The sequence below is a fragment of the Atractosteus spatula genome, chromosome 13, assembly GCF_055471065.1.
Source record: "Atractosteus spatula isolate fAtrSpa1 chromosome 13, fAtrSpa1.hap1, whole genome shotgun sequence".
NCBI classification, from domain to species: Eukaryota; Metazoa; Chordata; class Actinopteri; order Semionotiformes; family Lepisosteidae; genus Atractosteus; species Atractosteus spatula.
In genome coordinates this window covers 29,451,694-29,479,639 of record NC_142718.1, presented here as the reverse complement: position 1 = coordinate 29,479,639, position 27,946 = coordinate 29,451,694, and the positions used below count along the sequence as shown (strand labels likewise).

The window sequence follows — 27,946 nt, the reverse complement described above, 5'->3', positions numbered from 1 at the left end:
TTTCAACCTAAAGAAATTTTTATTTAAGGTAATTTTACATTGACTTGCTACGTTGTGTTACAAACAGTTTGCACTGGTACTAATCACTGTTTTTTGTTCTTTGGCACAGTTTATACAAAATGCTTGAGGTGGAGAGGCAAAATCAGAAAAGACCAGCAGACTACAATAAACAAGTGCAGTTGACAGCATAGTGATTAAAAAGATACAGAACACAGCGGAGTATCAAAATATAAATTGGATACTTGGGATTCCAAACGGCATTTGGAAAAAAAATGCTTTAAAAAGATGTTAAAATAGTTCTGCAATGTTATAATGAGGAATATTCCTTTTGTACATCGGAAGTCATAATGTCACTTAACACTCATGAACCACAGCCAAGTGTGACAAACAGAAGCCATCAGCAGCCTTCCTATTCTGTGCACAAAGTTTCTCACTATATCTCACTAAAAGAGCAAAATAATGAGGAATGGGTGGTCGTAAATTCTACTAAAATGTGTGTCTTGTGTAAGGGAGTTGCTTCCCTGTAGTGGTTGTTCTAACTGTTCCCAGAAGAACAATTTCCAGAGCTGATTAATTATTAAACCCTTTTTAATAAGGACTTCCAACTTCTTGGGTGATTGTTCATTTACGCCGTGTATTCTTTTTCTTCTGCTTCCACTAAAGAAGTCTCATCGCCAGACGGTGATCTAAATGGAGGGTGGTACTCAAATGATGTAAATGAAGTGGAGCTGAAGTAATTTTTCTGATGCAAGAACCAGACCACAGCTGATATCCCGATAATGATCAGAACGCTCAGAATAACTAGTGCCGAGAACAGAGGTCGATTATCTTTACCTGAAAGGGACAAAAGAATATTTAAAAAAGGATGCAGTTCAAAAGGATGTCATCATTGTAGACCCCACAAACATTATGCACTTAGCCAAAGGAAGCCTTCAGTACAAACTGTTTACCTTAGTCTTACAGTGGCCTTAAGGCCTGTAGGCAACTATTAAAAATTTAATTCAGCCTTAATTTGTGATTTATTATACTTAAATAATCTGGTCCACTGCATTTATATATATATGTAAAAATGTGAGATATAAATATTTTCTGAAAAAACAGTACCTGTAAAACTTTGAGACCAGAAAGTCAATTTGTCTATTTTATCACATACTGTACAAGGTAAATAACATAATCTAATAATTAATAAGATTTCCTAAACTGTGATGCTGACTTTCCTGAGCAAGACTTTTAAAGCACTTTCAGAAAACTTTACAGAACATTTTAGGGAGATTAGAAACCCCGTTATACAAGTGGCCTTGATGTTAACTATTAATCGAGCTTGTGTTGTTAACACACCGATAACCTTGGACCAGACATTTCTGAATACAAAAAGCATACTCTTACTGTTACTCTGAGCACTTTCACAGACAACACCATGTTCAGGGTCGTCCTCACAGCTCACTTTCACCCACTTCCCCGAGCTGGTGTGTAAGGCCGCACAGACATCAATCAAAGCAAGGGCTGTGGAGCTATTGTCCCAGTTGTTTAAAACTACATCCGTTTTATCAAACCACTTCAGAGAATCACCTGCTCAGAGAAAAAAGGGAATGAGTGCACTCTATATAAAAGAGCCACTACAAAGATGACTGTGCTTTTAAGTTGTTTTGTTTTTTCTCCCTACAAGGTCACTGGATCCCCTGTTTATCTGGTGCGTGGAATAAGATAAAGGAATGCAGAGGCTCAAAAAAAGGAGCTCATGAAATTGATCTGGAAACAACAAGCAGCTGCTCTGTCAGTTTCTTCACCAAGATAGAAATGCAGTTTTCTTTTACGACGTCTTGGGTATTGCCAAATGCATGAGGAGTAAAGGCACCACTATTATATCAAATTTGAAACAACAATAACAAAAGAATGGTACAGCATTTTACTTATGAAGAAACATATGGTCCACAAATATAGAGGTTATTTTATTCCAAACTATAGGTAAAATAAGGGAAAAAAACAGTAATGGGTATATCACCTTGTTTAGTAATATCTGACCTGGCACATGAGATTAGGTTCAACACTACTCTATTTATAACTGGTTTTATTTTTTGTACTGTTACAAATTAGATTGTTGTACCTCGTGACTATCGGGTAGATAATGAATGCAAGGAATGACCTGCCCATCCTTTAGGGTATTGGTACTACTTGTGGCTTAGCACTAGCACTTTCAGCTGTGGTCCTGAAGGAGCCCTGTGTCTGTGTGTTTTGATCCAACTGAGCTTCCAAATACTTCACTGACAACTAAGTGAACATAAGAATGGTTACAAAGAGAGAGAGGCCACTCATTCGACCTAACATATTTGGTTTCCAATAGCTAAGTGATAGGCATTTCTTTAAGTAAGTCATGGTGTCAGCTTTGCCAGTTTTGTAGGGTAGTTTAACTCCCATAACCTTACTATGTTTCCACTTGTGTCCTCTGGTTCATTTTTTTAACGGTTGATTCTGAAGACCTTCAATAGATTGACACTGTAGATAGCCTTAAGCATTCTGAATGCTTGAATCAGGTCTCCTCAAAGTCTTCACTGTTCAAGATTATAAAGATAAAGTTATCCGAGACTGAGTAGGATATTCCTTTTCTGGGACTAATTCCAGAGCCTAAAACCTTTTTAAATTGTTATCAGATAAAATCACCTAGAATGAAACCCAGAGAACACAGGGGTCCCCAGAAATTAGGTCAATTTCAATAAAGTAAATTCAGGAAGTCAAAAAATAAAACTATCCACACAGGAATACAAGGACATCAACCATCTTAGTTTTAGTAAGAAGGCCTTGATCTTACGTAATGAAAATTGTGTTTTCTATAGTTTTGTTTTCCAAAGAACATTAACTTCCTGTTTTACACAAGTCTTATTCAACTTCCTGATTTTGTGAAGCCTCGAAAGAAAATTATTTTACGAGTTGAAAAGGCACAAAGGCAATATCTAGAAATTATAGGCTGATATGAAATTAACTTTTTTTTCCTTCAAAACTCCATTTTCTGATGCTTGTTGACCTCAACCTTACCAAAATCATCCCTAAGACCTCCCCTGAGACCAGAAAAAAAAAACCCAAACAAAACAAAACTACTTGGTGAACTGAGTAGCTCGGCAGGTTCAATGGTAAAAGAACCAAATCAGAAATGAACCACTAGTCACCTGTTCTGCTTGTTCTAATCAACCCAGGACATATCAAATAAGGGAGGGAAAGGGAATTGAAAAAACTAGATAAAAATAAATTAAAACAGTTTTCTGAACAAAGTAATGTGTGAGTAAATTACACATAACTTGCATTATCACCAACCCTTCCAGGTCATTTAATACTTTTTCATATAGTAATTTTCATTAATGTCATTTAATGTTTTTTTACTTACTGTCACTATCATAGAACATGCCCAACCACACATTTATTTGGTCTTTCCACACGAAGGAGCTGTATTTAACAATGAAATTATTCTCTTCAATAGTGCTGATGCTCAGAAGACCTGTCAAGTAAAATTTTAGAAAATAACATATTGCCAAAAAGAAGGTTCAGTTTTCTTCAGTTAATATTGCAAATTTTAAAATAATCAACTAATCCTGAAAAATAATTCCATGTAAAATCTCTTCATAACAGAATGTAAAAATTGTTCTTAGATTTTTTATAGCATATGGCTACATTTAACTAGAAGAAGTCATTTCAATATGGCTGCACTTCCAGTAAACAAAATGTATAAAACACATTGCAGTCCAATGTGAAATTAAATATGGATTGAAATAAAATAGACTTCACATTTCCTGTGTTTTCTCTCTAAACGATAAGAGGAGTATTGTGCCTAATTATGAAACATTTAAAAATCCCACTATGTCCAGCTGTACAGATGCAGCCATTCAAAATGCGCGGGCGATACCGCATTATTTTCCGGTACGCTGTACGCAGTCTACCGCAAGCTACCGGTAAATACCGCGAGTTACCGGTAAATACCGCTAGCAAAATAATAGTATCCGGAATTTCCGCAAGGTGGAGCTAATAAAGCTCAACCTCTCATGTTTGAGCTGTAGCCATCAAAGTCTTTAACGAAGATATTAATAATAGTATTAATAATAAATGACCTTGGACAAGCTGTAAACTCAAAGTATTGCCCTGGTCCACATTCTTTTTTTCATTGACCGTCTTTGTAAAAGTAACGCCACAGCATTTCGCAATCACGCATTTTTTTCCAATCATGCAAAGTACAGTGATTCACCATGCCTTTCACATGCTCATAAAAGAGATTGATTTAGGGACATAAACATATTACCGTATGCAAACTGTACTGTATACAGTATGTATATGTATATTTAATGTCTTAACTGTGCCCGTTTAAGTATTGAATATTCATATCTAATTTTACCACTGAAGGGAAATCTTAGTAGCTGAGCATAAAAACAATAGGAGCATACTGCAACGCGTGTGAAGGCCATAAACGATATTAATTTTGGAACATAAACATACAGTATATGGCTGGTCTCGGTACTTTAAAGAAAACATACACGAAACATGGTTTCATTATGACCAGAATCTTGAGATATTTTTAACTTGATTTACAGTATTTGAGAGGTATGTCTTAACACCGATACTACAGTGCTTAAGTACTACTCACGTATATGTTTCTAGGTTTATATTATGCATTTCATACGGTCAAATTACTTTTGAGCAACTAATAAGAAGCGCGAAACGGTATGCGTTTTACTTTCGTTTCGTGCTGGGACCCGTGGATTGATTAGAGATATCAAGTACATACAAGTCATTTTTTAAATGTTGTAGTTCGTCTTGAAAAAATGTTACGAGTACATCATCTATCAACAATTACACAGGTTCTGTTTCCATATTGCGGATTTTGGTTACGTAATATTATTTTCTAGATTTCACGTTGTGAATATATGATTTGGGCAAACAGAGCCGCAAAGAAGTACATTATGGGTTGTTGTTTTTTTTGCAGTTTTATCTAGAACAAGCGATGCTTAAACCTTTGTCTGATTCTTGTGAAACTATCCACACGACAGTTACAGTACCTAGGAGTTGACTTCAGTGATGTCACTGATGGGATGTTTCTAAAAATCCATCCTCTGTAAAACGTCTTCTCTAGTTGTCCTGCATATGTATTCGCTAATGAAGCTGTGTGTTCTGAGCCTGGATCTCTACATTTCTGTATGAACCACCTTAGAGGGCTAAAGACAGCTTGTGTTTAAATTGAGTGTAAGGCAATTTATGCTTCTAAAGTCATGGTCAGCATTTTTGTACTGTGCTGTAAACTTGTTCTGTGCCTAGTCACATTATTTTATAGCGTTTTCATAGCGTTATCAAATCTGGTGGCGCTGTGTTAGTTTCCTGACTCCCATGTCACATGGTCTGTGATTGTAACCTGTAATACCGGTTTAATTCGTCACAGCCAGCACTCCGGTTGTAAAGTAGAAGCAGGCGAGATTTCCAGCGAAAAACACCTCCCCCTTCTTCAGGTGTGAGGGTCTTCTGCTCAGAATGAAACGCTAAAATGTAATGTAGGCTCTGAATGGGTTCTGACTTGCTTTAACAAAATATGTTTACAAATCCTTTCACCTGGCATTTTCGTAGTTAGAAATTATGGAACGCTCTGTTAAAAGCAAGGGAGTTTTTATGTCCGTTGCAGTTCTTTTGCAACATGAATATAATTATATCGTTATTAATTTCTTGAGATACGCGATTCCATATTATATTCCCTTTTAATCAAATTCTAAAAGTATGCTTGTTGACTCCGGTATCGCGTTAGTTAAAGACTTCGATGCTTAAAATGTTTAGGAGAAATGGAATACTGGTGTGTATGTTTTCTTTAAAGTACCGAGACCAGCCATATACTGTATGTTTAAGTTCCAAAATTAATATCGTTTATGGACTTCACACGCGTTGCAGTATGCTCCTATTCTTTTTATGCTCAGGCACTAAGTAAAAGGAGATGCTTCATATTGCTTGACTAATTTTAAAAGTTAGAAATGCAGACGCTCCCTCGGTGCGCTGCTCTGGTGCGCCGGCTCTTACACAGTGCCTGTCTGCCGTAAGCGTTACAATATACATACCCAACACTGCTTGTACCCATCTGTCATGCAAATAAAACACCTTGAATTGAATTGAATTGAGGGGAGAGGGGGGAATACTAAAGCCAATACTGGCTCAATACCCTCGATGGGCTTTGACGTGCTAATGCGTTGGTTTAACAGTCCGGGTGTGGCAGGCTTCCAATGTCAACTCGACTCGATTGGAAGACAATGAACGTATTTTGTGATATTTAGAAATATAAATTTGTTTGGTGCGAGTGAGGTTTTATTTAATCTCTGACCAAGGGAAACGTTTCATTTTTTCAAAGAAATGTTTGTTAAAAAATAAAGTCATAGTTCTATGGGATTCAATCACAGACCATGTGACATGGGAGTCAGGAAACTACTGTAACACACAGCGCCACCGGATTTAATAACGCAATAAAAACGCTATAAAATAATGTGACTAGGCACAGAAAAAGTTTACAGCACAGTACAATAATAAATGCTGACCATGACTTTAGAAGCATAAATTACCTTACACTCAATTTAAACACAAGCTGTCTTTCTGTATGAACCTCTAAGCTGGTTCATACAGAAAATGTAGAAATGCATTAGCCTGATTATGATTAAAAAACACATAATTAAACACGCGTTTGCGATTTAAATCAGAACACGATTTAAATCAATATAAATGTTTATATTGTAACGCATACTGTCCAGCCTCCATTTCTCTATAAAAATTTACTCTGTTGCACACACACACACAATAGAAGGAGGAACCGCTGTCAGAAGGGAAGATATGTTCAAAATATCGCAAATATCGTTCATGTTGCGATATTTTGAAATATAAAAGTCAATTTATTGTCCATAATATCGCTATTCTATTTTTTCGAAGAAATGTTTGTTAAAAGAAAAGTCCGGCACCAGCTGGATTCGATCACACAACCTCCCAGTTGCTAGTCACGCACCTAGACCAGTCGGCTAGAAGACAGCTCGCATGAACAGGCAGGCGAAAAAGCCCTACACAGCCCTGTCGCAGCACACGAATACCGTTATTAAATTCTTTAGATAAGCGATTCCATATTATATTCCCTTTTAATCAAATTCTAAAAGTATGCTTGTTGACTCCGGTATCATGTTAGTTAAAGACTTCAAAGCTTAAAATGTTTAGGGAGAAATGGAATACCGGTGTGTATTTTTTTCTTTAAAGTACCAAGACCAGCTACAGTATATACTGTATGTTTATGTTCCAAAATTAATATCGTTTATGGCCTTCACACGCGTTACAGTATGCTCCTATTCTTTTTATGCTCAGCTACTAAGATTTCCCTTCAGTGGTAAAATTCAATATCTACAACGGGCACAGCAAAGACGTTTTTACTGTAAGTCTTTCTACGACAGACCAACGGACCACGAGTGCCCCTGTCGGTCAACCAATCACGTACTGCGGTGCCACGCGTCATCTTGCGTCATACTGAGCGACGTCACCTGCGGTACGTGTCTGTGACGCGCACTTTGAATGGCTGCATCTGTATAATGAACCTTCTAGTCTTATAGTATTAGAGTGAAACAATAATGGTACCATATCCCTTGCAGATATGTTTTGCATCTTCAATTGTGTAGCTCTTTGCAATGTCATCTTGTCCATGAACAAAATAATAACAGCTGTTTTCAAAAGGAACCCACGTGTGTCCATCTGCAGGGCAATCTGTGGAGATAATTCAGAGTTCAGGCATTAACAGTTTTGTATCTCTTCTGGTTTGTAGTATACCAGGTTATTCTTAAACATATTATGGCAGATGATACTTTAAAACACTTTTACACTCAGTTTAGTTTTCAGAAGATGAAATGACCATCTTACTGCAGTAAAAAACAATCCTGAACCACTGTATATATATTGTATAGTATATCATATTACCAAAAAACGCTCAGTGTTGCAGACTCCAATACCTGTATTCTGGTTGTAATTACCTAGTAACATTAAATGAAATAATCACAGAAACATTAAAAACACTTATCATTAAAGACAGTATTTTCTATGCTCTGATTCATTGCTGATTACCAGAGTATGAGCATTTTGCAAATTTGAAATCTGAGCCAGGAGAGGGTTTAAATGATTATGACATGCATGTAATCTGCAGTATACTGTATGTGCAACATTCAGTGAAGTGACTATTGAGAACACACATCATTGGCATATTCACAGGTTTGCTCGTACTGATCATCTTTGAACTGAATGTGCTAGACATAAAAAGGAGGCTGTATTACACAATGATAACATTGTGGAGTTTCAGTCATGTGGGGTGTTTTCAAAATCACAACAACAAAGAGCTATCACGGTTCCCACAAAAGGCACTTCAAAGGTACACTAAAGGAACAAGTTGCACTTGTGCTCTTACTGATATTCTCTTCCCTTAAGCTGTAAGGCTGTCGCTCAAAAATGATCAAAAATCAAAAGATTGAAAACACACATTCTGCATGTGAATTTGTCCTATTTCTTGCATTTAATGCTGAAAACAATGATACTTTTAGCCATTTTTTGATACAGTTTTTTGATACAGTAGATGTGTTCCCAAAGTGCTCGACCTAGGGTTAGGGTTAAAAGACTTGCTCATTTTCTGCGCCATTTCAGGAGAAAGTGAGAAAAAGAAAAATACTGGAAATTTAAACAACTGATTCACTGCAGATACATTGAATTGCTTAGAAACATTATTTTAAATGTTCCTGTCTAGTTGGGAGTGATTTGGGTGACTTTCCGAACACAGTATTTGTAGACATGTTTTTGATACAGTATGTGAGTTCCCAAAGTGCCCGACCTAGGGTTAGGGTTAGGGTTTCAATAAGAACTAGACCTTTTCTGATGCATTTGCTGTGCTTTAGGATGCATTTGAAATGCAGGAAAATTGTTGTTTGGTTGTTTCCTCGAGAAAAAAATGTGGCCGTATTTTGCCATTTTTCTTAAGCCGTGCGGGTATCGCTCAAAAAGGGTCAAAAATCAAAAGCTTGAAAACACACATTCTGTATGTGAATTTATCCTGCTTCTTGAATTTAATGCCCAAAACAATTATACTTTTAGCCATACTGTACTGGTAATTGTCATGCTATCCCACAAACGACACAAGACTTGCTCATTTTACGTGCCATTTCAGGAGAAGGTGAGAAAAAGAAAAATACTGGAAATTTAAACAGATTCACTGTAGAAACATTGAAATTGCTTAGAAACTGTATTTTAAATGTTTCTGACTAGTTGGGAGTGATTTGGGTGACTTTTTGAACACAGTATTTGTAGGCATGTTTTTTGATACAGTACAGATGCAGCCATTCAAAATGGGTGGGGTATTTCGCGGTATACCCCGGTGGGGGTGTTGCATCAAAACGCAGTATCACGCAGTATCGCATCATTTGACGTCATACCGGAAAGTATCCGGAATCACCTTGTAAAACCGCCAGGAGGAGCCAATAAAGCTTAACCTCTCATGTACAGCATTTGAGCTTTTAAATTTAAACTGTGTATTACAGCATGTTAATCATCAGTCATTAAAAAGTTGGTATATTTTATGAAAGCAAGATTGCTCAGTTGGGCAAAAGTACACAACCTACCTTTATCATAAATATTTTAATTATGCAGAAATATTTTATGCATCAAAGCCTTTACCGAAGATATTACTCATATTATTAATAATGAATGACCTTGGACAAGCTGTAAACTCAATGTATTACGCTGGTCCACATTATTTGTAACCGTCATTTTAAATGAAAAGACTATTTTTTCATCGACAAAAAGTAACAACACAGCATTTCGTTGATCTAACTAACAAGGACGGGACATTAGCTAGCCAATATGATAAAGGAATACATTACTTTTTTTGTTTATTTCTTTAGCACATTTATTTGAACATTTCCATCGATTGTACAAGCACTGAAAAGCTGTCCAATCCCTGGTTCGTCGAGGATTTTCATTTAGTATAACGGACATAAAAACTCCCTTGCTTTTAACAGAGCATTTCATAATTTCTAACAACGAAAATTATTTAAACTGCGACACTTATCATTCAACCAGAGCTCAAAATATCACAAGGATCCTCAAGAGCACAACAAAGACTGTTTTAAAAGACACTTGTACCAGATACATGAGAATCCAAACTTTTTTATCTACGTCTTTAAAATTTATCACACAGTAACAAGTCAAATTTTAGGGGCGTCCGTATACCAGAGATTATGGTACCGCTTCAGAAGGGTGTCAGCCAGTCAGATTCCTGGACCGGAATTATCTGTTTTATAATCGAGAATGTGTAAGCACGTATCTAAATAAATTAATCATGATATTAATTTAAGGATCTAAATTTCTAAATCTATGTATCTATATAGCTGGTAGTATTACTGTATTTCACTTTCTTTGTAAACATGTTTTGTTAACACCCGAATCGCAGGTGGATTCTGTTTTTTGGTCTGTTATGGTCTGTAGCTCAAATCCTGCTTAATTAAAAATTAGACGCGAGAAGAATATTATTGGACAATGTTGTGAGGCTCTGGCGGAATTTCTCTGTAAACTGAAGAGTTATAGAGGAGACAGGTTGTGTATCGCTTCTTTTGACACTTGTAAAAAAAACATTCCAATGTTAATGTGACACAGAAGATAATGTGGTGTAATGGTCGTTAGTGAAAAGATTTAATCATTTAATCTCTTTACTGTGCACATTTAAATCCGCTTAGTATTGAATATTTATATGGAATTTTACCACGAAAGGGAAATTTTAGTAGCTAAGCATAAAACGCAGAGGAGCATAACGAAGGTCATAAAGTTCATAAACGATATTAATTTAGGAACATAAACATATTATGTAAACTGTATGTTGCTGTTATTGGTATTTTAAAGAAAAAATACACACCAATACTCAATTTCTCCTAAAGTATATTGACATTTTTTATATTTCAAAATAACACATGTTCATACTGTATGTACAGTACACAGCAGTACCGCAGGTTGAACTGTAGGGCGCAAATCCACCCGAACCCAAAAGCCCAACATATTAATGTGCATTCGCCTGACGCTGCGCGGTTTTCATCACTCTCTGCGGGAGTAGTTTTTAATTCAGTTTGAATTATAACTGTACGTACTGTCTTTGTATTTGGCCAGGGCTTTAAAGAGAGGGCGCGCCAAAATTTTTCGGTGCCGTCGTCTGCGCTTTAAAGGTACGCCTGTCACGGAAGAATTTGACCTCGGAACGTTCACCCAGCATAATTATTGTTTCATTGCACTTTGACAGATTGTCTTTAAATCAACTGTTGTCAGAATATCCCCACCTCCAAACAAGAACAAAATTGCAACGATTTTATTAACTGGCTGTTTCAGTAACCTAAAGTATATATATAAAGTAATAATATATGTAAATGTTTTAAGATATGTTTATGTTGTGAATGTCTGTAGATTGTATCTTAATTTTAGTTTTTGTTTTGTTTCACTTTAATTTTATAAGGGAATCTTGATTAAAATACTTTTATTTTTTCACAATCTGGTAATGCCAGGCAGAATTCACATTCGCTGCAGCCAAATGGCCTTGCAGATCAGATACTGTATCAAGGAACAAAACAATTATCACGCCCGGCTCCTCAATGGAATCACTTTAACATGCTAATGTGTTGGTGTAACACTCTGTGTCTACAGTACATTGTGAACAAACCGGTTTCACAGGTATATTCAACCCCCAACCAATGTTGTTTCATCGGTTGTTATCCTGTGTAGTGTTTCATAGCCGTTCAGGGACGCCAAATATGTAATCATAGTGGCTCTCTGAAGGCACCAGTTCTGTAGGGTTTGGGCATTTACTGAGACAATTATCAATTGTAGCAGTAAATCACAAAGTTGATTCTTTTGATGGCTTTAGAATCCAACCACGCGACATAACTCAAACAACACGCACACACAGGTACTAATACACGAGGATAAATTTATTAATACATAGAATATGCATATAAACCTAACAGATCTTATCGAGAGGGTTATCAGAATACAAAAGGTATATATTCAATCAGTTACGAAGTGTTACACATCAAGAGGACATACGTTCAGTATATCATTCATTAAGACCGTTTCGTAAATGAACTTGGTTATAACTTCTACATTAGATACTCAAAACAAGTACATAACTCTTAGGAATTAAATTGATATCAACTGGTTGGGATAACAATTGAATTCTCGAGCTGTAATGCATTGAAGTTGAATACTCATCCAATTTCTGGGGATTCAGATCTCCTGCAGGCACAAACAATCAGCTGCAGGCTTGTTGCTGTCCAATCCGCGCTCTCTGGCTCCGTGCCAGGCTGTGCTGTGCGGCTTGCGACGGTGCGCTGCTGATGCTCACTGACCGGCTAGTTAGTGTTGGCTTTAACTAGCAAAGTTTGTGCACAGGAGAAAAGATGACTGTGGATCCCAGCAAGTCAGGAAGAGGACCGGTTCGTTCCTGATGAAGAGCTAGTTCTGAATAGTGATTCAGCTGTCCACAGTTCTGACCTGTCCACGAGGCCTGCTGCTGGTTACTCTCTGGCAACCTCCACTCTAGACTCTTAGAACAAAGGAAAGTTCTGGCACTCGGACACACTGGCCGTTCCGTGGTTGTCCGGGCTGAGTCTCGGGATGGTCAGGAGGCGCGCTGCGAGAATGTCCTGCCCTTGGGAGCCTTCTGCTCCTGGGCCGTCCTGCCCTGGAATTCTCCTTTGAATTCCCTTTAGAACAGTCCACAGAATCCTCTCCAGAATCTTACTGAATCTCCCGAATCTGAATCTCGTTGAATCTCTTGTTGAATCTGAATCTTACAGGCTCTCTGTGTTGCCTGTTTTTACCTGGAGGAACTTCAGCTCGTTGATTGGCTGAAAGTTCCATGGGCATCAGAGTCCCACGTGGGTTACTCAGCCCTACCAGTCCCTGATTGGTTGATCAAGGTGAGATATGAGTCACTTACTTCTGACACTTAGTAATGCAGTCCAGATGTCCATCCGGCACTCCCTAGACATAAAGGCGCCAATGGACGACCATTGATCATGATAGCCAGGCTTAGCTAAGTGCATCCCCCTTTGGGAGCTGTCCTAGGAAACCTTAAATCATCCTAATGGTCTCTCTGTGGCTGCACCACAGAGATGAACAGAGAAATGGGGCCTCATTTGGGAAGCTCAGAAACACTTAATTCTGCCTTATTATTAAGCCTCGCCGCTACATATCCCCCCTTTTTGAAGGTCACGAGGTCCTGAGGCGTTGTTGCCTTCAAAACAAAAACAGAGTTAAGTGATGTCCCTTGCCATTAGAACATTAATCTTAAATGTCCACATTACTCCTCGAGAATTCATACCAGAACCAGCATTGGATACAAACAGGATGAATAACATCTGGAGTATGTATAAACACGGTAGGAGACATTATCTAAGTCTAGGAATTACACATCAGGAAGTTCACTGTCAATATCTGATACCTCTGTGGTAGATATTTGGGGAGAAGTCACTTCCTTTCTTTTGTCATGCTACCTTTGACTCATTCATGCTACCCGGAGTACATCTTGATGTGAGAGTACATCATTCAGAGTACACTGTCAGTCATGATCCAGCTACCTGGCAGTAGTGTTACAATAACAACAGTTCCTGTTCCCAGCCCCCCGATAAACCACAACACCTGTGTTGGGTATCTGCTAGGGTGGTTTGGAGGTTTGTTCCATTAAAGCAAACTAACTACCTGTACCTCTTCAGGGCTTACTGTTTCTTGGATTTCTATCCAATTCCTTAGTGTGGCACCTGAAGGCATCCATGACCTCAAGTTTGGTCTTATGTTGTCTGGTTCTAGACCGTACAGTGTTAAGTTACCATGCTGTACTATGGCCTCCTCAGGAACTTAAAGGAACTGTTTTATTAGGTAGCTGCATCATGCCTGTCACAAGTCACAGTGTCAGTTAAACGTGGTGTGCTGACCAGCCATTTACTTCCCACCTGCTCTTCATGGGGTTCATTAACCTTCCTCTGCTCGTTAGTAGCTTTACACCCTTCATTGGTGAATCGTTTAGACACAGCCAATGGATAGCTTTGGTAGCCATACCCATCTCAAGATTTGGAACCGAATTCAATCTTGGTTTGCCTTCTGGGTGAGCTATGAACGATGGGGTTAATGTCACACACTCCTCTACTGAGAAGAGTGGAATCAAGTGGGTTGGGAATTGTGCCGTGGTTAGACTGGCTACAGTGGCACTAAGCTCCCTTAACAGGTCTTGTGTCAACATTCTGGCCTGTTGCACACAAGCATAAACCCACTGTATAACACCAACAATCATGTCCACTGGTTGGGGAATAAGGTTTAACCCTGTTGCATAGGAAATTGCCTGTAGGGTTTTCCCTAAGCTTTCCAACTTTTGATGCTGTCGATACAGTCTGTCACTACCCTCTGGTATCTCTGACACCTGCCTTCTTGGGGCAGTCAGGATGAGAGTGCCAGCAGCACACAAACCTACCAGAAAAAGCAAACGTGCAACAGTGGCGGCAGCAATCAGTCTTCCCAAAAGTCTTTTCGGGTGGCTGATCCCAGTCATCTCCTTCTGAGTGACTGTTGCCTTTCTAAGCTGGCGCAGCGTGTACATGGTGTCTTTCTCAGTATGCCATGTGGCATCTTGGGCACCAACATCCTGGAAATCTGGGGAGATCTGACACAGCTGCTGATGCTGCTCCTCCTTTTCCAGGGCATCTGCTTTTTCGATTTGTTCATGCCTGTGCTCTAGGAACCCTGCAGGGGGCAGTGCAGCGGTGGAGCATACCTGACCCTCGGCTGAGTGGTCATCTGGAGCACCTGAGTGATCTGGGATTGTTATCCCATTCTCACTGTTCAGGTCCACCCTGCACACTTCCTGATTGAGGAATCCCTCTATTGGCATGTTTACAATCGTTCGCTGGGCGTGGGTGTAGGACACCTGCTCGCTCCCCCCTTCCCTCGCTAGGGGTTCAGGGAGCTGCCCCAGCACTGGGATAGCTAGTTCACTGTCTTCGAACTCGCTATCACCCACCAGGCCCATGTCAGTGCAGGCGGGGATTCTGACACCCCTCTTTGCGATGTCCTGCACTGGCAGGCGGGTGACTTGACCATCCAGCTCCAGTCTGGCTGAACCACTGTTGGTCAGACTCAGACTGACAGACTGAGCTGGTGGCTGTAAGAAAACCGGCTCGGCTTTCATTCCCTGTCCCTTCTGGGGGACTGGGTGTGTTGGCAACCCTGCCGTTGAGGCAGGAACAATCAGGTCAGTCTCACTCACTACCTGGTAGTTGTGAGAAATAATGTTACCTGACTGCAGGTTCCCTGGGTCACAGCAGAGGGAATCGGCATCTGGGATCAGGTGTGTCCACAGCGCAGTAGTCTCAGCGTCCAGCTGGACCTCCTGTCTAACCTGTGAATGTTGCACCAGGGGCACCTGGCGGTGGCCCTGTGACAGCTGCTCAAGCAGATCCTCACTAATAGAGGACCTCTCAGGGCTAAGGGTGAGGGCTACATCACCAACCTGCTCTCCTGCCATCTGGATCCCTTCCACCACTGCAGGGTGGTGGTCCTGACCCCTCTTGGGTGCCAGGGTGCACAGGGAAAGCTCCTTTTCATCGCCAGGTGGGGAGATCTGCTCCTCTTTAGGGATGTAAAAGGGGTGTGCTTTACCTGGTGGATCAGGCGGCTGCTTGGAGCACCGCTCCTGTGGCAGGGAGGCTGTTGTGACCTCAGCCGGGACACGACTTCCCTGTATATCCGGGGAACAAGAAAATATTTTTATTTCTTGTCCAGAGGGAACAGAGGGAATCTCCACATAGGCTTCTGTGTTCGGTGGGCACTGTGTGAGCACAGTCTGCCTCTTGGCCCCCCTTTCCTTCTGTACAGAAGGCTTAGGAGCCTTGACCTGTTTCCACACTTTGCCTTTCTGGTGATCCACCAAAGGTTCCTCTCTGAGTCGCATGCCCTTTTCTTTTTCAACCCGTTTGAGCTTGCCGTGTGACATCAAACACCTTTCAACCTCAGTGTCAATCAGTGTCTCACTGGGTAAGACATCTCCCATGGCAGCCTTGAGGTAAAAGCTTCCTGCTTTTCCTCCGTGTTTTACTGCCTGCTCTGTGACTTCAGGGGTGGAGTCAGCACTCGCTTGGGAGTGGCTGACCTCATCCTGGCAGGAACCCTTCCGCTCAATCAGATAGACTGAGGGAGTGAGAGGGGGCGGGTCTCCGCCTCCTCCAGTGGAGAGTATCAGCTCATTCACGCTTCCGGCAGCCTTGGGGAGCGGTTGTCCCTGTCCTAATAAAGCTTGTTCAAGCCTGGCCAGGCGGGTGGCTACTGAATCCTTTTGTTCAGCCTTTTCTAGCCCTTTCCCTTCCCCGGTGTTCTCATGGCACTTAGGACGCTGGGTGCGGTCCTGTGTGAGTGCTTTGGAACGGGGCTTAGCCAGCTCAGGAGCCTGTGCTCCTTCGAGCAGGGGGGAATTAACCCTGCTGGCTCTGACGGCGAACACAGTCGCTTTAGCAGCTTTTTGCTCAGAGCGACTTTGGACATCATACTCCCAGGCTTTCTGCGCGAATCTCTTAATATCAGTCATTTTCATGGTCTGTGCATCTGTATGCATTAAGATCATCTTTCTGACTGACGGGTGGAGATTCGCAATGAATAAACCCTTGAAATGTGTGTTCTCTTCGCAACCCTCATAATTTCGCCCTGCAAAATAAGTTCGTCTAAGTCTCTCGTAATATTCGCGAGGGGACTCTGCTCTCTCGTGCTTAATGTTAAGGGCGGCGGCTATCGCGGCAGTCGGGTCAATAAACGCACTGTATTCCTCGATAAGTGCATGACAAAGCTGTTCAAAGTCATTACAGACTTCTTTCATCTGCCTAGCCATCCACTCATGTACAGCTCTGCTGGTAGTTTTCCTGACCAGAAACACTTTCTCCTGTTCTGTGGCGTTTGGCAGGTACTGCAGGTTATACCTGAGGTCTTGAATATAACTCTCGATATTATTCTCTGACACTGCGGGGTCAAATCTCTCTATGTCCTTCGCTAGCTCTCTCAGAGAATGGAGGTTTATTCTCCTAGCTTCTCCGCTGACGGAGATATGACGGAGATCGTGGTCAGACTTGTCGCTGCTAGAGAGAGTGCTTAATAGCGACTCGAATTCAGACCTTTTAGCAACCATCGTTAAACTTAAAGAGTATTACTTTTAAGTACGAAATCACAGTTTAAGATCAAGTATGCAATCAAACCGGTAGATTGCAAAAGATCACAAAACAATCAAGCACTGCTTAAAGAGCAAGGGGAACTTTTTCTTTCGGCTTTCAGCACACTGTATTATCGTGAATGAAACCCGCGGCGTTTTATATTGAATTATTCCGCTTGGTTGATTCATTTCAGTCTTGCCACGCCCGTGCCAGGGACGCCATAAATGTAGTGTTTCATAGCCGTTCAGGGACGCCAAATATGTAATCATAGTGGCTCTCTGAAGGCACCAGTTCTGTAGGGTTTGGGCATTTACTGAGACAATTATCAATTGTAGCAGTAAATCACAAAGTTGATTCTTTTGATGGCTTTAGAATCCAACCACGCGACATAACTCAAACAACACGCACACACAGGTACTAATACACGAGGATAAATTTATTAATACATAGAATATGCATATAAACCTAACAGATCTTATCGAGAGGGTTATCAGAATACAAAAGGTATATATTCAATCAGTTACGAAGTGTTACACATCAAGAGGACATACGTTCAGTATATCATTCATTAAGACCGTTTCGTAAATGAACTTGGTTATAACTTCTACATTAGATACTCAAAACAAGTACATAACTCTTAGGAATTAAATTGATATCAACTGGTTGGGATAACAATTGAATTCTCGAGCTGTAATGCATTGAAGTTGAATACTCATCCAATTTCTGGGGATTCAGATCTCCTGCAGGCACAAACAATCAGCTGCAGGCTTGTTGCTGTCCAATCCGCGCTCTCTGGCTCCGTGCCAGGCTGTGCTGTGCGGCTTGCGACGGTGCGCTGCTGATGCTCACTGACCGGCTAGTTAGTGTTGGCTTTAACTAGCAAAGTTTGTGCACAGGAGAAAAGATGACTGTGGATCCCAGCAAGTCAGGAAGAGGACCGGTTCGTTCCTGATGAAGAGCTAGTTCTGAATAGTGATTCAGCTGTCCACAGTTCTGACCTGTCCACGAGGCCTGCTGCTGGTTACTCTCTGGCAACCTCCACTCTAGACTCTTAGAACAAAGGAAAGTTCTGGCACTCGGACACACTGGCCGTTCCGTGGTTGTCCGGGCTGAGTCTCGGGATGGTCAGGAGGCGCGCTGCGAGAATGTCCTGCCCTTGGGAGCCTTCTGCTCCTGGGCCGTCCTGCCCTGGAATTCTCCTTTGAATTCCCTTTAGAACAGTCCACAGAATCCTCTCCAGAATCTTACTGAATCTCCCGAATCTGAATCTCGTTGAATCTCTTGTTGAATCTGAATCTTACAGGCTCTCTGTGTTGCCTGTTTTTACCTGGAGGAACTTCAGCTCGTTGATTGGCTGAAAGTTCCATGGGCATCAGAGTCCCACGTGGGTTACTCAGCCCTACCAGTCCCTGATTGGTTGATCAAGGTGAGATATGAGTCACTTACTTCTGACACTTAGTAATGCAGTCCAGATGTCCATCCGGCACTCCCTAGACATAAAGGCGCCAATGGACGACCATTGATCATGATAGCCAGGCTTAGCTAAGTGCATCCCCCTTTGGGAGCTGTCCTAGGAAACCTTAAATCATCCTAATGGTCTCTCTGTGGCTGCACCACAGAGATGAACAGAGAAATGGGGCCTCATTTGGGAAGCTCAGAAACACTTAATTCTGCCTTATTATTAAGCCTCGCCGCTACACCTGTAAAGCGCTTTGAGGAGCCACCTTTAAAGGCACTATATAAAATAAAGTTTATTATTATTATTATTATTAATATTGATCATATTTTTCCTCCCAGAACTTGTACATTGTTGTTGTTATCCTGTAAAGCGCTTTGAGAAGCATACTGTCCAGCTTGTCAGATGCATTCTTTTGTAAAATAATAAGTAGAGCTTTGTCTTATTAGTGCTCCACTTACAGCAACCCAATGTAAATACATTTTGTCTCCAAATCCACACCCACTTGTATGAATCATAGCCCTGCCAAATGATGCAAATTCCGCTGCAATGGTTGTGTGCAGGAATTTTTCAGTATGGCATCTCCATGTTCAAGTAAACACTGCTCTGTGTACAATTGCAAATGCATTTAAAAAACGTTTTTTTTTTAAAAAGCCACCTTTAAAGGCGCTATATAAAATAAAGTTTATTATTATTATTAATATTGATGATATTCTTCCTCCCAGGACTTGTAAAATTGTTGTTGTTATTGTTGTTATCCTGTAAAGCGCTTTGAGAAGCATACTGTCCAGCATATTGTATTTCATTGCACTTTGACAGATCGTCTTATAATCACTTGTTGTTAGAATATCCCCCAAGAGGATATTCCCCCCAAGAGGATATAGAGGATATCCCCCAAGAGGTATCCAGGTAACAGTGAAACGGGCATACAGTCTGGGGAGATTGCCCGTTTTCCATGTAAATAGTTCCCTGGTTCCGCACCCCTTGGTGTCTCTCTCTCTCTGTCTCTCTCTCTGTCTCTCTCTCGGGCCCGCGCTCTTGTTGGGCTTGTCTTGTGTTTCTCTCTCGTCTGGGCGGGGGAAAGTGCTGCTGGCGGGTGGTGACGTAGAAAAAATAAAGCACAGTTTTTAACTCCACAGGTTTGAGTCTTTGTGTTCGTCCTCAACAAACCCAAATTCATTACATTGGTGTCAGAAGCGGGAGGATGGACAGTGAACGGCCGATGATGTCGGACTCAGAGAAGCGCTGGTTCCCCCAGCAGCCGAGTGACCCCCTAAAGCGCCTTTTGGGGGCGAGCAGCAGCCGGCAGGGGCCAGGACCCAGCCGTTATAATGGGGAGATCCCATGGCAGATGTTTGAGGCCCAGTTCCAGATGGCGGCCTGGGCAAACGGCTAGTCTCAGGTGGAGATGGTGGGCCACCTCACCGCCGTCCTGGAGGGGAAGGCCTGCCAGGTGTTGCTGGATGTACCCGGGGACCAGCGGTACAACTACGCGGCGTTGGCGTCGCCCCTCCGGAGGCTTTTTGGCAGGAGAGGGGAGGCGCTGGGACTGCTCCGGGCAAGGTTGGCCCAACGCTACTGCCTAATGGGAGAGCCACTGGGTCCAGTCGCCGCAGACGTGGCGGATGCCCACCGGGAGATAGCGCTCCAGGCGTTTCTCTGGGCCCTGGTGCCGACTGAGGTGCAGCGCCACGTGATCCTGGCCGCGCCGGTCCTCTTGGGTGCTCACCGTGCACTTTGGGGCTGCGAGGGTGAAACACCCCTTCTACCTTGCCCCAGTCCGCGAGGACTGTATCCTGGGGTTAGACTGGTTGCAGCAAGTGGGTGGTTGCCTTGACCTGGGCGTGAGGGACAGGGTGCTGTGCCGGGGGTGGCGGGTGCTCTCCAGCGGTGAGGTCGCTCCCCCAGCATCACTGCGCTGGCCGTCTCCTCCTCCCCATCTGATTCCCCGTGCACCCCTCCATTGGTGCCCACCGGTCTCCTCGAATACGGCATCAGCCTGCTCAGCCAGAGCCAGGGCCTGCTCCAAGAGGATCGGCGCGGCCAGCATCACGTGGCACTGCACCTCAGTCAGCACCAGGGCCCAGAGGAACGCCTGGAGTGCTATCTCCTGGTGGGCCTCCTCCGGGAGAGTAGGGTAACCCTGGCGGGCTAAGTAGGCCACGTCTGCAGCGACTGGACCCAGTGGCTCTCCCGCTAGGCAGCAGCGTTGGGCCAACCTTGCCCGGAGCAGTCCCGGCGCCTTCCCTCTCCTGCCAAAACGCCTCCGGAAGGCCGACGCCAACACCGCGTAGTTGTACCGCTGGTCCCCGGGTACATCCAGCAACGCCTGGCAGGGCTTCCCCTCCAGCACGGCGGCAAGGTGGCCCACCATCTCCACCTGAGACCAGCCGTTTGCCCAGGCTGCCATCTGGAACTGGGCCTCAAACATTTGCCATGGGATCTCCCCATTATAACGGCTCGGTCTCACCGGCGCAGGCTGGAGCAGGGGTGGCGGGCTGGACCCCGCTGGTCTGGCGTCTCCTTCCTGCCACATGGCCTGAGGCAACCCGGGAAAGTGCCCCCCTTCCGCTGAGTAGGTCACCGTGGGGTAGCCCTGATAAGGGCTGTGGCCACTGGCGGTGCTGAGGGGTCGTCCCGGCCCCTGGCGGCTGCTGCTCGCCCCCAAAAGGCCCTTTAGGGGGTCACTCGGCTGCTGGGGGAACCAGCGCTTCTCTGAGTCCGACATCATCGGCCGTTCACTGTCCATCCTCCCGCTTTTAACATCAATGTAATGAATTTGGGTTCGTTGAGACTCAAACCTGTGGAGTTAAAAACTGTGCTTTATTTCTTCTACGTCACCACCCGCCAGCAGCACTCCCGCGCCCAGTCGAGAGAGAAACACAAGACAAGCCCGCCAAGAGCGCGGGCCCGAGAGAGACAGAGAGAGAGAGACAGAGGGAGAGACAGAGGGAGAGAGAGACACCAAAGGGTGCGGAACCAGGGAACTATTTACATGGAAAACGGGCAATCTCCCCAGACTGTACGCCCGTTTCACTGTTACCTGGATACCTCTTGGGGGATATCCTCTATATCCTCTTGGGGGGAATATCCTCTTGGGGGATATTCTAACAACAAGTGATTATAAGACGATCTGTCAAAGTGCAATGAAATACAATATGCTGGACAGTATGCTTCTCAAAGCGCTTTACAGGATAACAACAATAACAACAATTTTACAAGTCCTGGGAGGAAGAATATCATCAATATTAATAATAATAATAAACTTTATTTTATATAGCGCCTTTAAAGATGGCTTTTTAAAAAAAAACGTTTTTTAAATGCATTTGCATTTGCACACAGAGCAGTGTTTACTTGAACATGGAGATGCCATACTGAAAAATTCCTGCACACAACCATTGCAGCGGAATTTGCATCATTTGGCAGGGCTATGATTCATACAAGTGGTGGTGGATTTGGAGACAAAATGTATTTACATTGGGTTGCTGTAAGTGGAGCACTAATAAGACAAAGCTCTACTTATTATTTTACAAAAGAATGCACCTGACAAGCTGGACAGTATGCTTCTCAAAGCACTTTACAGGATAACAACAACAATGTACAAGTTCTGGGAGGAAAAATCTGATCAATATTAATAATAATAATAATAAAAAACTTTATTTTATATAGCGCCTTTAAAGGTGGCTCCTCAAAGCGCTTTACAGGATAACAACCGATGAAACAACATTGGTTGGGGGTTGAAAATACCTGTGAAACCGATTTGTTCGCAATGTACTGTAGACACAGAGTGTTACACCAACGCATTAGCATGTTAAAGCGATTCCATTGAGGAGCCGGGCGCGATAATTGTTTTGTTCCTTGATACAGTATCTGATCTGCAAGGCCATTTGGCTGGAGTGAATGTGAATTCTGCCTGGCATTACCAGATTGTGAAAAAATAAAAGTATTTTAATCAAGATTCCCTTATAAAATTAAAGTGAAACAAAACAAAAACTAAAAATAAGATACAATCTACAGACATTCACAACATAAACATATCTTAAAACATTTACATATATTGTTAAATTATTACTTTAAATATATAAATATATAAACCTATATATTTAGGTTACTGAAACAGCCAGTTAATAAAATCGTTGCAATTTTGTTCTTGTTTGGAGGTGGGGATATTCTGACAACAATTGATTTAAAGACAATCTGTCAAAGTGCAATGAAACAATAATTACGCTGGGTGAACGTTCCGAGGTCAAATTCTTCCGCGACAGGGGTACCTTTAAAGCGCAGACGACAGCACTGAAAAATTTTGGCGTGCCCTCTCTTTAAAGCCCTGGCCAAATACGAAGACAGTACGTACAGTTATAATTCAAACTGAATTAAAAACTACTCCTATTTGGCATTTTAGTTATGGAGGCGGAAAGACGCCCCCCCATCTCTGGGTGCCTGAGTTGTCGCCATCTTTAACCATTCCGTGTCCGAGTCGCGGCAGGTAGAGACACGTTCGAAAAAAAGTTCATCCTAGCTACAATACATTATTTTTAATATTTTTGTGGTAAGAGGGAGCAAAACATCAGTATTTACTGCTAGTAATTAGTGTACGATCTATAGTTGAAATCTGAGCCTAAATAAAAAGAAAAAGCATTTTCAGAGAGCAATTACGCTGTGTTTATGTAGAATAAGTGATTAGGTTTATGAGCAATCTAATTACTTATTCGTTTTAAAACGCTATATAAAATAAAGTTTATTATTAATTTGCTGGACAGAGTGGTGAACATTATTATGCAGAAGACAAAGATAACAATTTACGTTAAAAGACATTTAATTAAACACGGGTTTGTGATTTAAATGGGAATGGGGGTGACGGGAACTCTTAATCTAAATAAAAATAAAATAAATAAAACAGGTTTCGATAGTTAATAACCACTTTTTATGCACGAAACACGGGTGATTTTTCTTCCTCCTGATCAGTTTAGAAATCTGTGTACGCTGTAAGGTTTTTACTTCTTAATTAAATTTTTAAAATACACGTTTCGAATAGAAAGAAATCCTCTTCCTGGTACAGTATGTAGAGCAGTTCAGCACGTCTTTTTTCCCCAATCGGAGGGGTGTCAGATGGTGTCAGCCAATCACCATTCTGAAGCCCTACCGTAATCTCTGGTATAGGGAGACCCCAGAATTCTGTCCCATAGTTTAGATAGATGATAGATACTTTTATTGATCCCATGAGGGAAATAAAGTAAATCATTTTCATTTTAGAAAATTATTAAACGCTCGGTTAAAAGCAAAGGAGATTGTCTGTTATAGTGGACATAAAAACAAGAGTTTGCTGCGGCGTTATTGGAAATCCAAATTTAACAAAAAATCGCTGGCATTATATCCTAGAAGACACAGACCGGCGCCAAACAGTAGTATAAGACTTTCCATTGATATGTGCTTGTCACATGACTGCTTTGGTAGTGTGATAGGTTAAGTGACAGATTTATGATTTAAGGTTGAGTGTTCAAACCCAGCTGTCGCCATCACTTTTCTTTTAACAAATAAACTTTTCTTTGAAAAACTAAAATATCAAATATCATTGGCATTATATTATATTTTTTATATTTCTAAATATCACAACATGTTCGTACTGTATGTACACAGCGGTACCGCAGGGCGTAGGGCGCAAATCCACGTGAGCCTGAAAGCCCTACATTAATGTTGTGCATTCGCCTGGCGCTGTGCGGTTATCGCGTCTCTCTCTCTGTGTCTATACTGTTTGTAAACAAACCGGTTTCATAGGTATTTTCAAAGTAGAATAAGGGCAAGTCCACCTTCCCCCACTGACATGTTTTCTTAGAAAAACAGATTCACAATGCAAAACTGTGTCAGTCTACTGTGTAAATAAAATTGGGTTGAACACCATGGGTGCTGTTTTTAAGACGCTGCTGAGTAAAGTATAGGAATTTTCCTATAAACAGTACAGTTTACATAATATGTTTATGTTCCTAAATTAATATAATTTATGAGCATGTGAAAGGCATGGTGAATCGGAAATTCTCAAGACTTACTTTGTATGATTGGAAACGAATAACTAAATGCTGTGGTGTTACTTTTTGTCAATGAAAAAATAAAGTATTTTCGTTTACAAAGACAATTACAAAGAATGTGGACCAGGGTAATACTTTGAGTTTACAGCTTGTCCAAGCTGTTATACTATTAGTGATATCTTCAGTAAAGACTTTGATGCATAAAATATTTCTGCATAATTAAAATATTTGTGTTAAAGGTGGTAGGTTGTGTACTTTTGTCCAACTGAGCAATCTTGCTTTCATAAAATATTCCAACTTTTTAATGTATAATGATTAACATGCTGTAAAGCACAGTTTAAATGTAAAAGACTAAAGAGTATACAACTTAAATTCTTAATTGAATAAAGACTGTCCCTCAGCAGTGATCGGGATTCGAAACCGGGTGTTTTCTGGTGACAGCTCCACCTGCTGGTTTTACAAGGCGATTCCGGATACTATTAACATAATCTAATTTGGATCTAATTTGCATATGGTAATCGCAGTACACTGCGACACGCCCACCACGTTGTACTGCAGCTTACCCCGCTTGTTTTGGATGGCTGCATCTGTAGGAAAAGTGTTGTTTGGTTGTTTCCTCGAGAAAACAATTTGGCCAGATTTTGTAGACTGTTAAATTTGCATAATGACAGAGGACATGGTACAAAACCTCTCAAGGCATAAAGAACAACATAAAGCAAAAGACTAACCCCCTGTTATCTCAGGTGTAAACATTTGTGGGACATAATTTTGCAAATGTTTGGTTGTGTCCAGTAAGATCCGTCAGGCAGGGTCCATCAAATGATATACAAGGCCTTTATTAGGGACCTCCTAATCTCTGTGGGACAAAAACGTTCAGATATCATTGCTAATATTGGTGACAGCACTTAGCAACAAGTGACTAAAGCTAAGTACTTTGTGCACTGACACTAATAAACATTCACACTACCCTTTGATATCAAAATTTGATTGTTAGTTTTAGAAAACAGAAATCTTAGTACCATATTTCTCTTCCAAAGAGGCCAAAGTAACAATTTCTCAAATATCTCAAAAGTGTTCTTCTTAAGTTGAGTATTATTTTAAATGGCATTCAATACTTATGTTCTGACTGCAGGTAATGAATGCATCTGCCAATACAGCTCAATTGGTTTCAAAAACTGGAAAATACCAAAATTGCCCTTAGTCATTTAGCTGCTTAATGATGCAGAAATACAAGATTTGTCAAATATAAAAAACCGAGTCTGTACTAATCCTCAAAAATGTCAAACTAATTTACTGATTTCTAATTTACTAAACCAAACTAATTGTCAAAAACTGCAACCAAGAAAAATGAATTTAGTCTTTAACCCTGTTCAAGGCCGTCTCTAACCTTTTTACTATTATAAACAACGATAAAAGTTTAATAAGTAGCAATAGCAAAAGGCACAGCTCTTAATATATGTGGTGTTGTTAAATCGATATAACATGATTAAAAATGCCTGTAACAATAGTTGGAAAATAAAGGTTTTACTTTTCATGCTGAAATCACAGTACAAAGTTAACTAAAATTCAAGTTCTAATCAGCACAGTGACGCAACATTTTAGTGCATGTATTACACTGCTAAACCTACCACTACAGTGGAAATAATATATATAGTCGGAAGAGTGCATTTCAATTTGTAATTTACAATTTAGTGCAGAGGTGGTAGTACAAAAATAATAAGTGTTATTATATTTATAAAAACACGACTAAAACATTACAATTTATATATTTATATTTTTTAAATGATCTGCAGTTTATATGCGTCAGCTTTTTTGTTCCTTTCATAAATAATAAGGAAAAATACACACTTACCACCCGCAACAGAATAATCCCAAAGAAGCAGAAAAATAACACTCGAGCACAAGCGAAAAAAGCTATGCCGCTTTACAGACTCCATGTTTTTAAAGATTTTACAAATGCCAAGTTTTTCATCCGCTTGAAACGTAATCTTCAGGCGTCAACCAGTCATATGATTAATGAACAACTTTGCACAAATAACTTTCGACAGAGCTGTTGCACCGATTAATAGGAGTTAATTTTGCGACTGTTCCGTTTGTTGTAATACTGGAGGTTGAAAACTAAGAAACTTTATTTACAAACTATTATCTCGAACTTTAAATATTGTAGATAAAACAACACAAAAAGTAGCATTACTCCATACTGCCACAGCGCCCCACTAGCCACTAGCCTTGAAGTGAACGAAAGAAAGCAGTTATCTGTAATAAAAGACACTTTTTCGCCACTTTTCTCTGTGCTCTGCAAGATAAAGATTTTCGGGCCCCGTTAAATTGTACTGAGGCGTTCTCTGAGCGAATTGAAAATCTGAACATATGTGCATATTACGACCACAAAAGTGCCTTACCCCCACTCCTCCTACTGGAATATAAATACATTTTAAACCATCAAAATATATGATCACCAGCATGTTAGCCTCTACAGATAACTAAGCCACATTTTCAGATTTTCAGAAAAATGTAGCACAATTGCCTTATAATAGCATCTTTCAAGCTTAGACTTGAAATAGACAAGTTAGCCAGTGCTTAAGCAATTGTATAACCTAAACTGTCACAAACGTTGACTTTACGATGGTAATAACCAGGAAATAAATCTCTAATAGGGTGACATGGTGGCTCAGTGCTGAGGCCCTGGGTTTTAATTCCAGACATTGGCTACTTTTTACCTGCGTGGTTTGTATGTTTTCCTCATGTTAGCTTGAGTTTTTTCCAGGTACTCCAGCTTTCTGTCCAAAAACGTACTGGTAGTCAAACTAGCTTCTGGGAAAACTGCCTCTGGTGTGAGTGTGTGTGTGTGTCTGCCTTGTGATAGACCGGAGTCCCGTCTAGGGTGTACCCTACTTTGCACATGTTGCTTGCTGGGATAGGTGAAGTGGATAAATCAGTAAGAAAATTGGTGAATGAATCTAATAGACACTAAATACACATTCAATTATACAATAATTGCAAATAGGATTAGAAATGTTACTTTCACTCACTTTAAAGTATTTCTTTTTCTTAAATACCTTTATCAAAATCCAAGGACAAGGATGTTAAGCTCTCAATGCATTGAGTTTTCTATCCTTCGCTGATGATCAGAGGCAATTTTTTACACAACAAAGCAAACTCTTCCACAACAGTTAGAGAGTGATAAAGCTAGCGAAACCTTGTGTACATTCCAAAACAAGTGTCCA

General features: G+C 41.1%; 1 protein-coding gene across 1 annotated transcript; it reads right to left on the bottom strand.

The window, feature by feature from the left end:
• LOC148822053 (CD302 antigen-like) lies at positions 1-27,062 on the bottom strand. The gene is made up of 5 exons (XM_088929911.1): positions 26,572-27,062; positions 7,618-7,743; positions 3,377-3,487; positions 1,387-1,569; positions 1-834 (listed from the first exon to the last, which is right to left on the bottom strand). The coding sequence occupies exons 1-5, from the start codon at positions 26,654-26,656 to the stop codon at positions 626-628; spliced, it is 714 nt and encodes a 237-aa protein (XP_088786037.1). The 5' UTR covers positions 26,657-27,062; the 3' UTR covers positions 1-625.
• Positions 27,063-27,946: the final 884 nt, after the last annotated feature.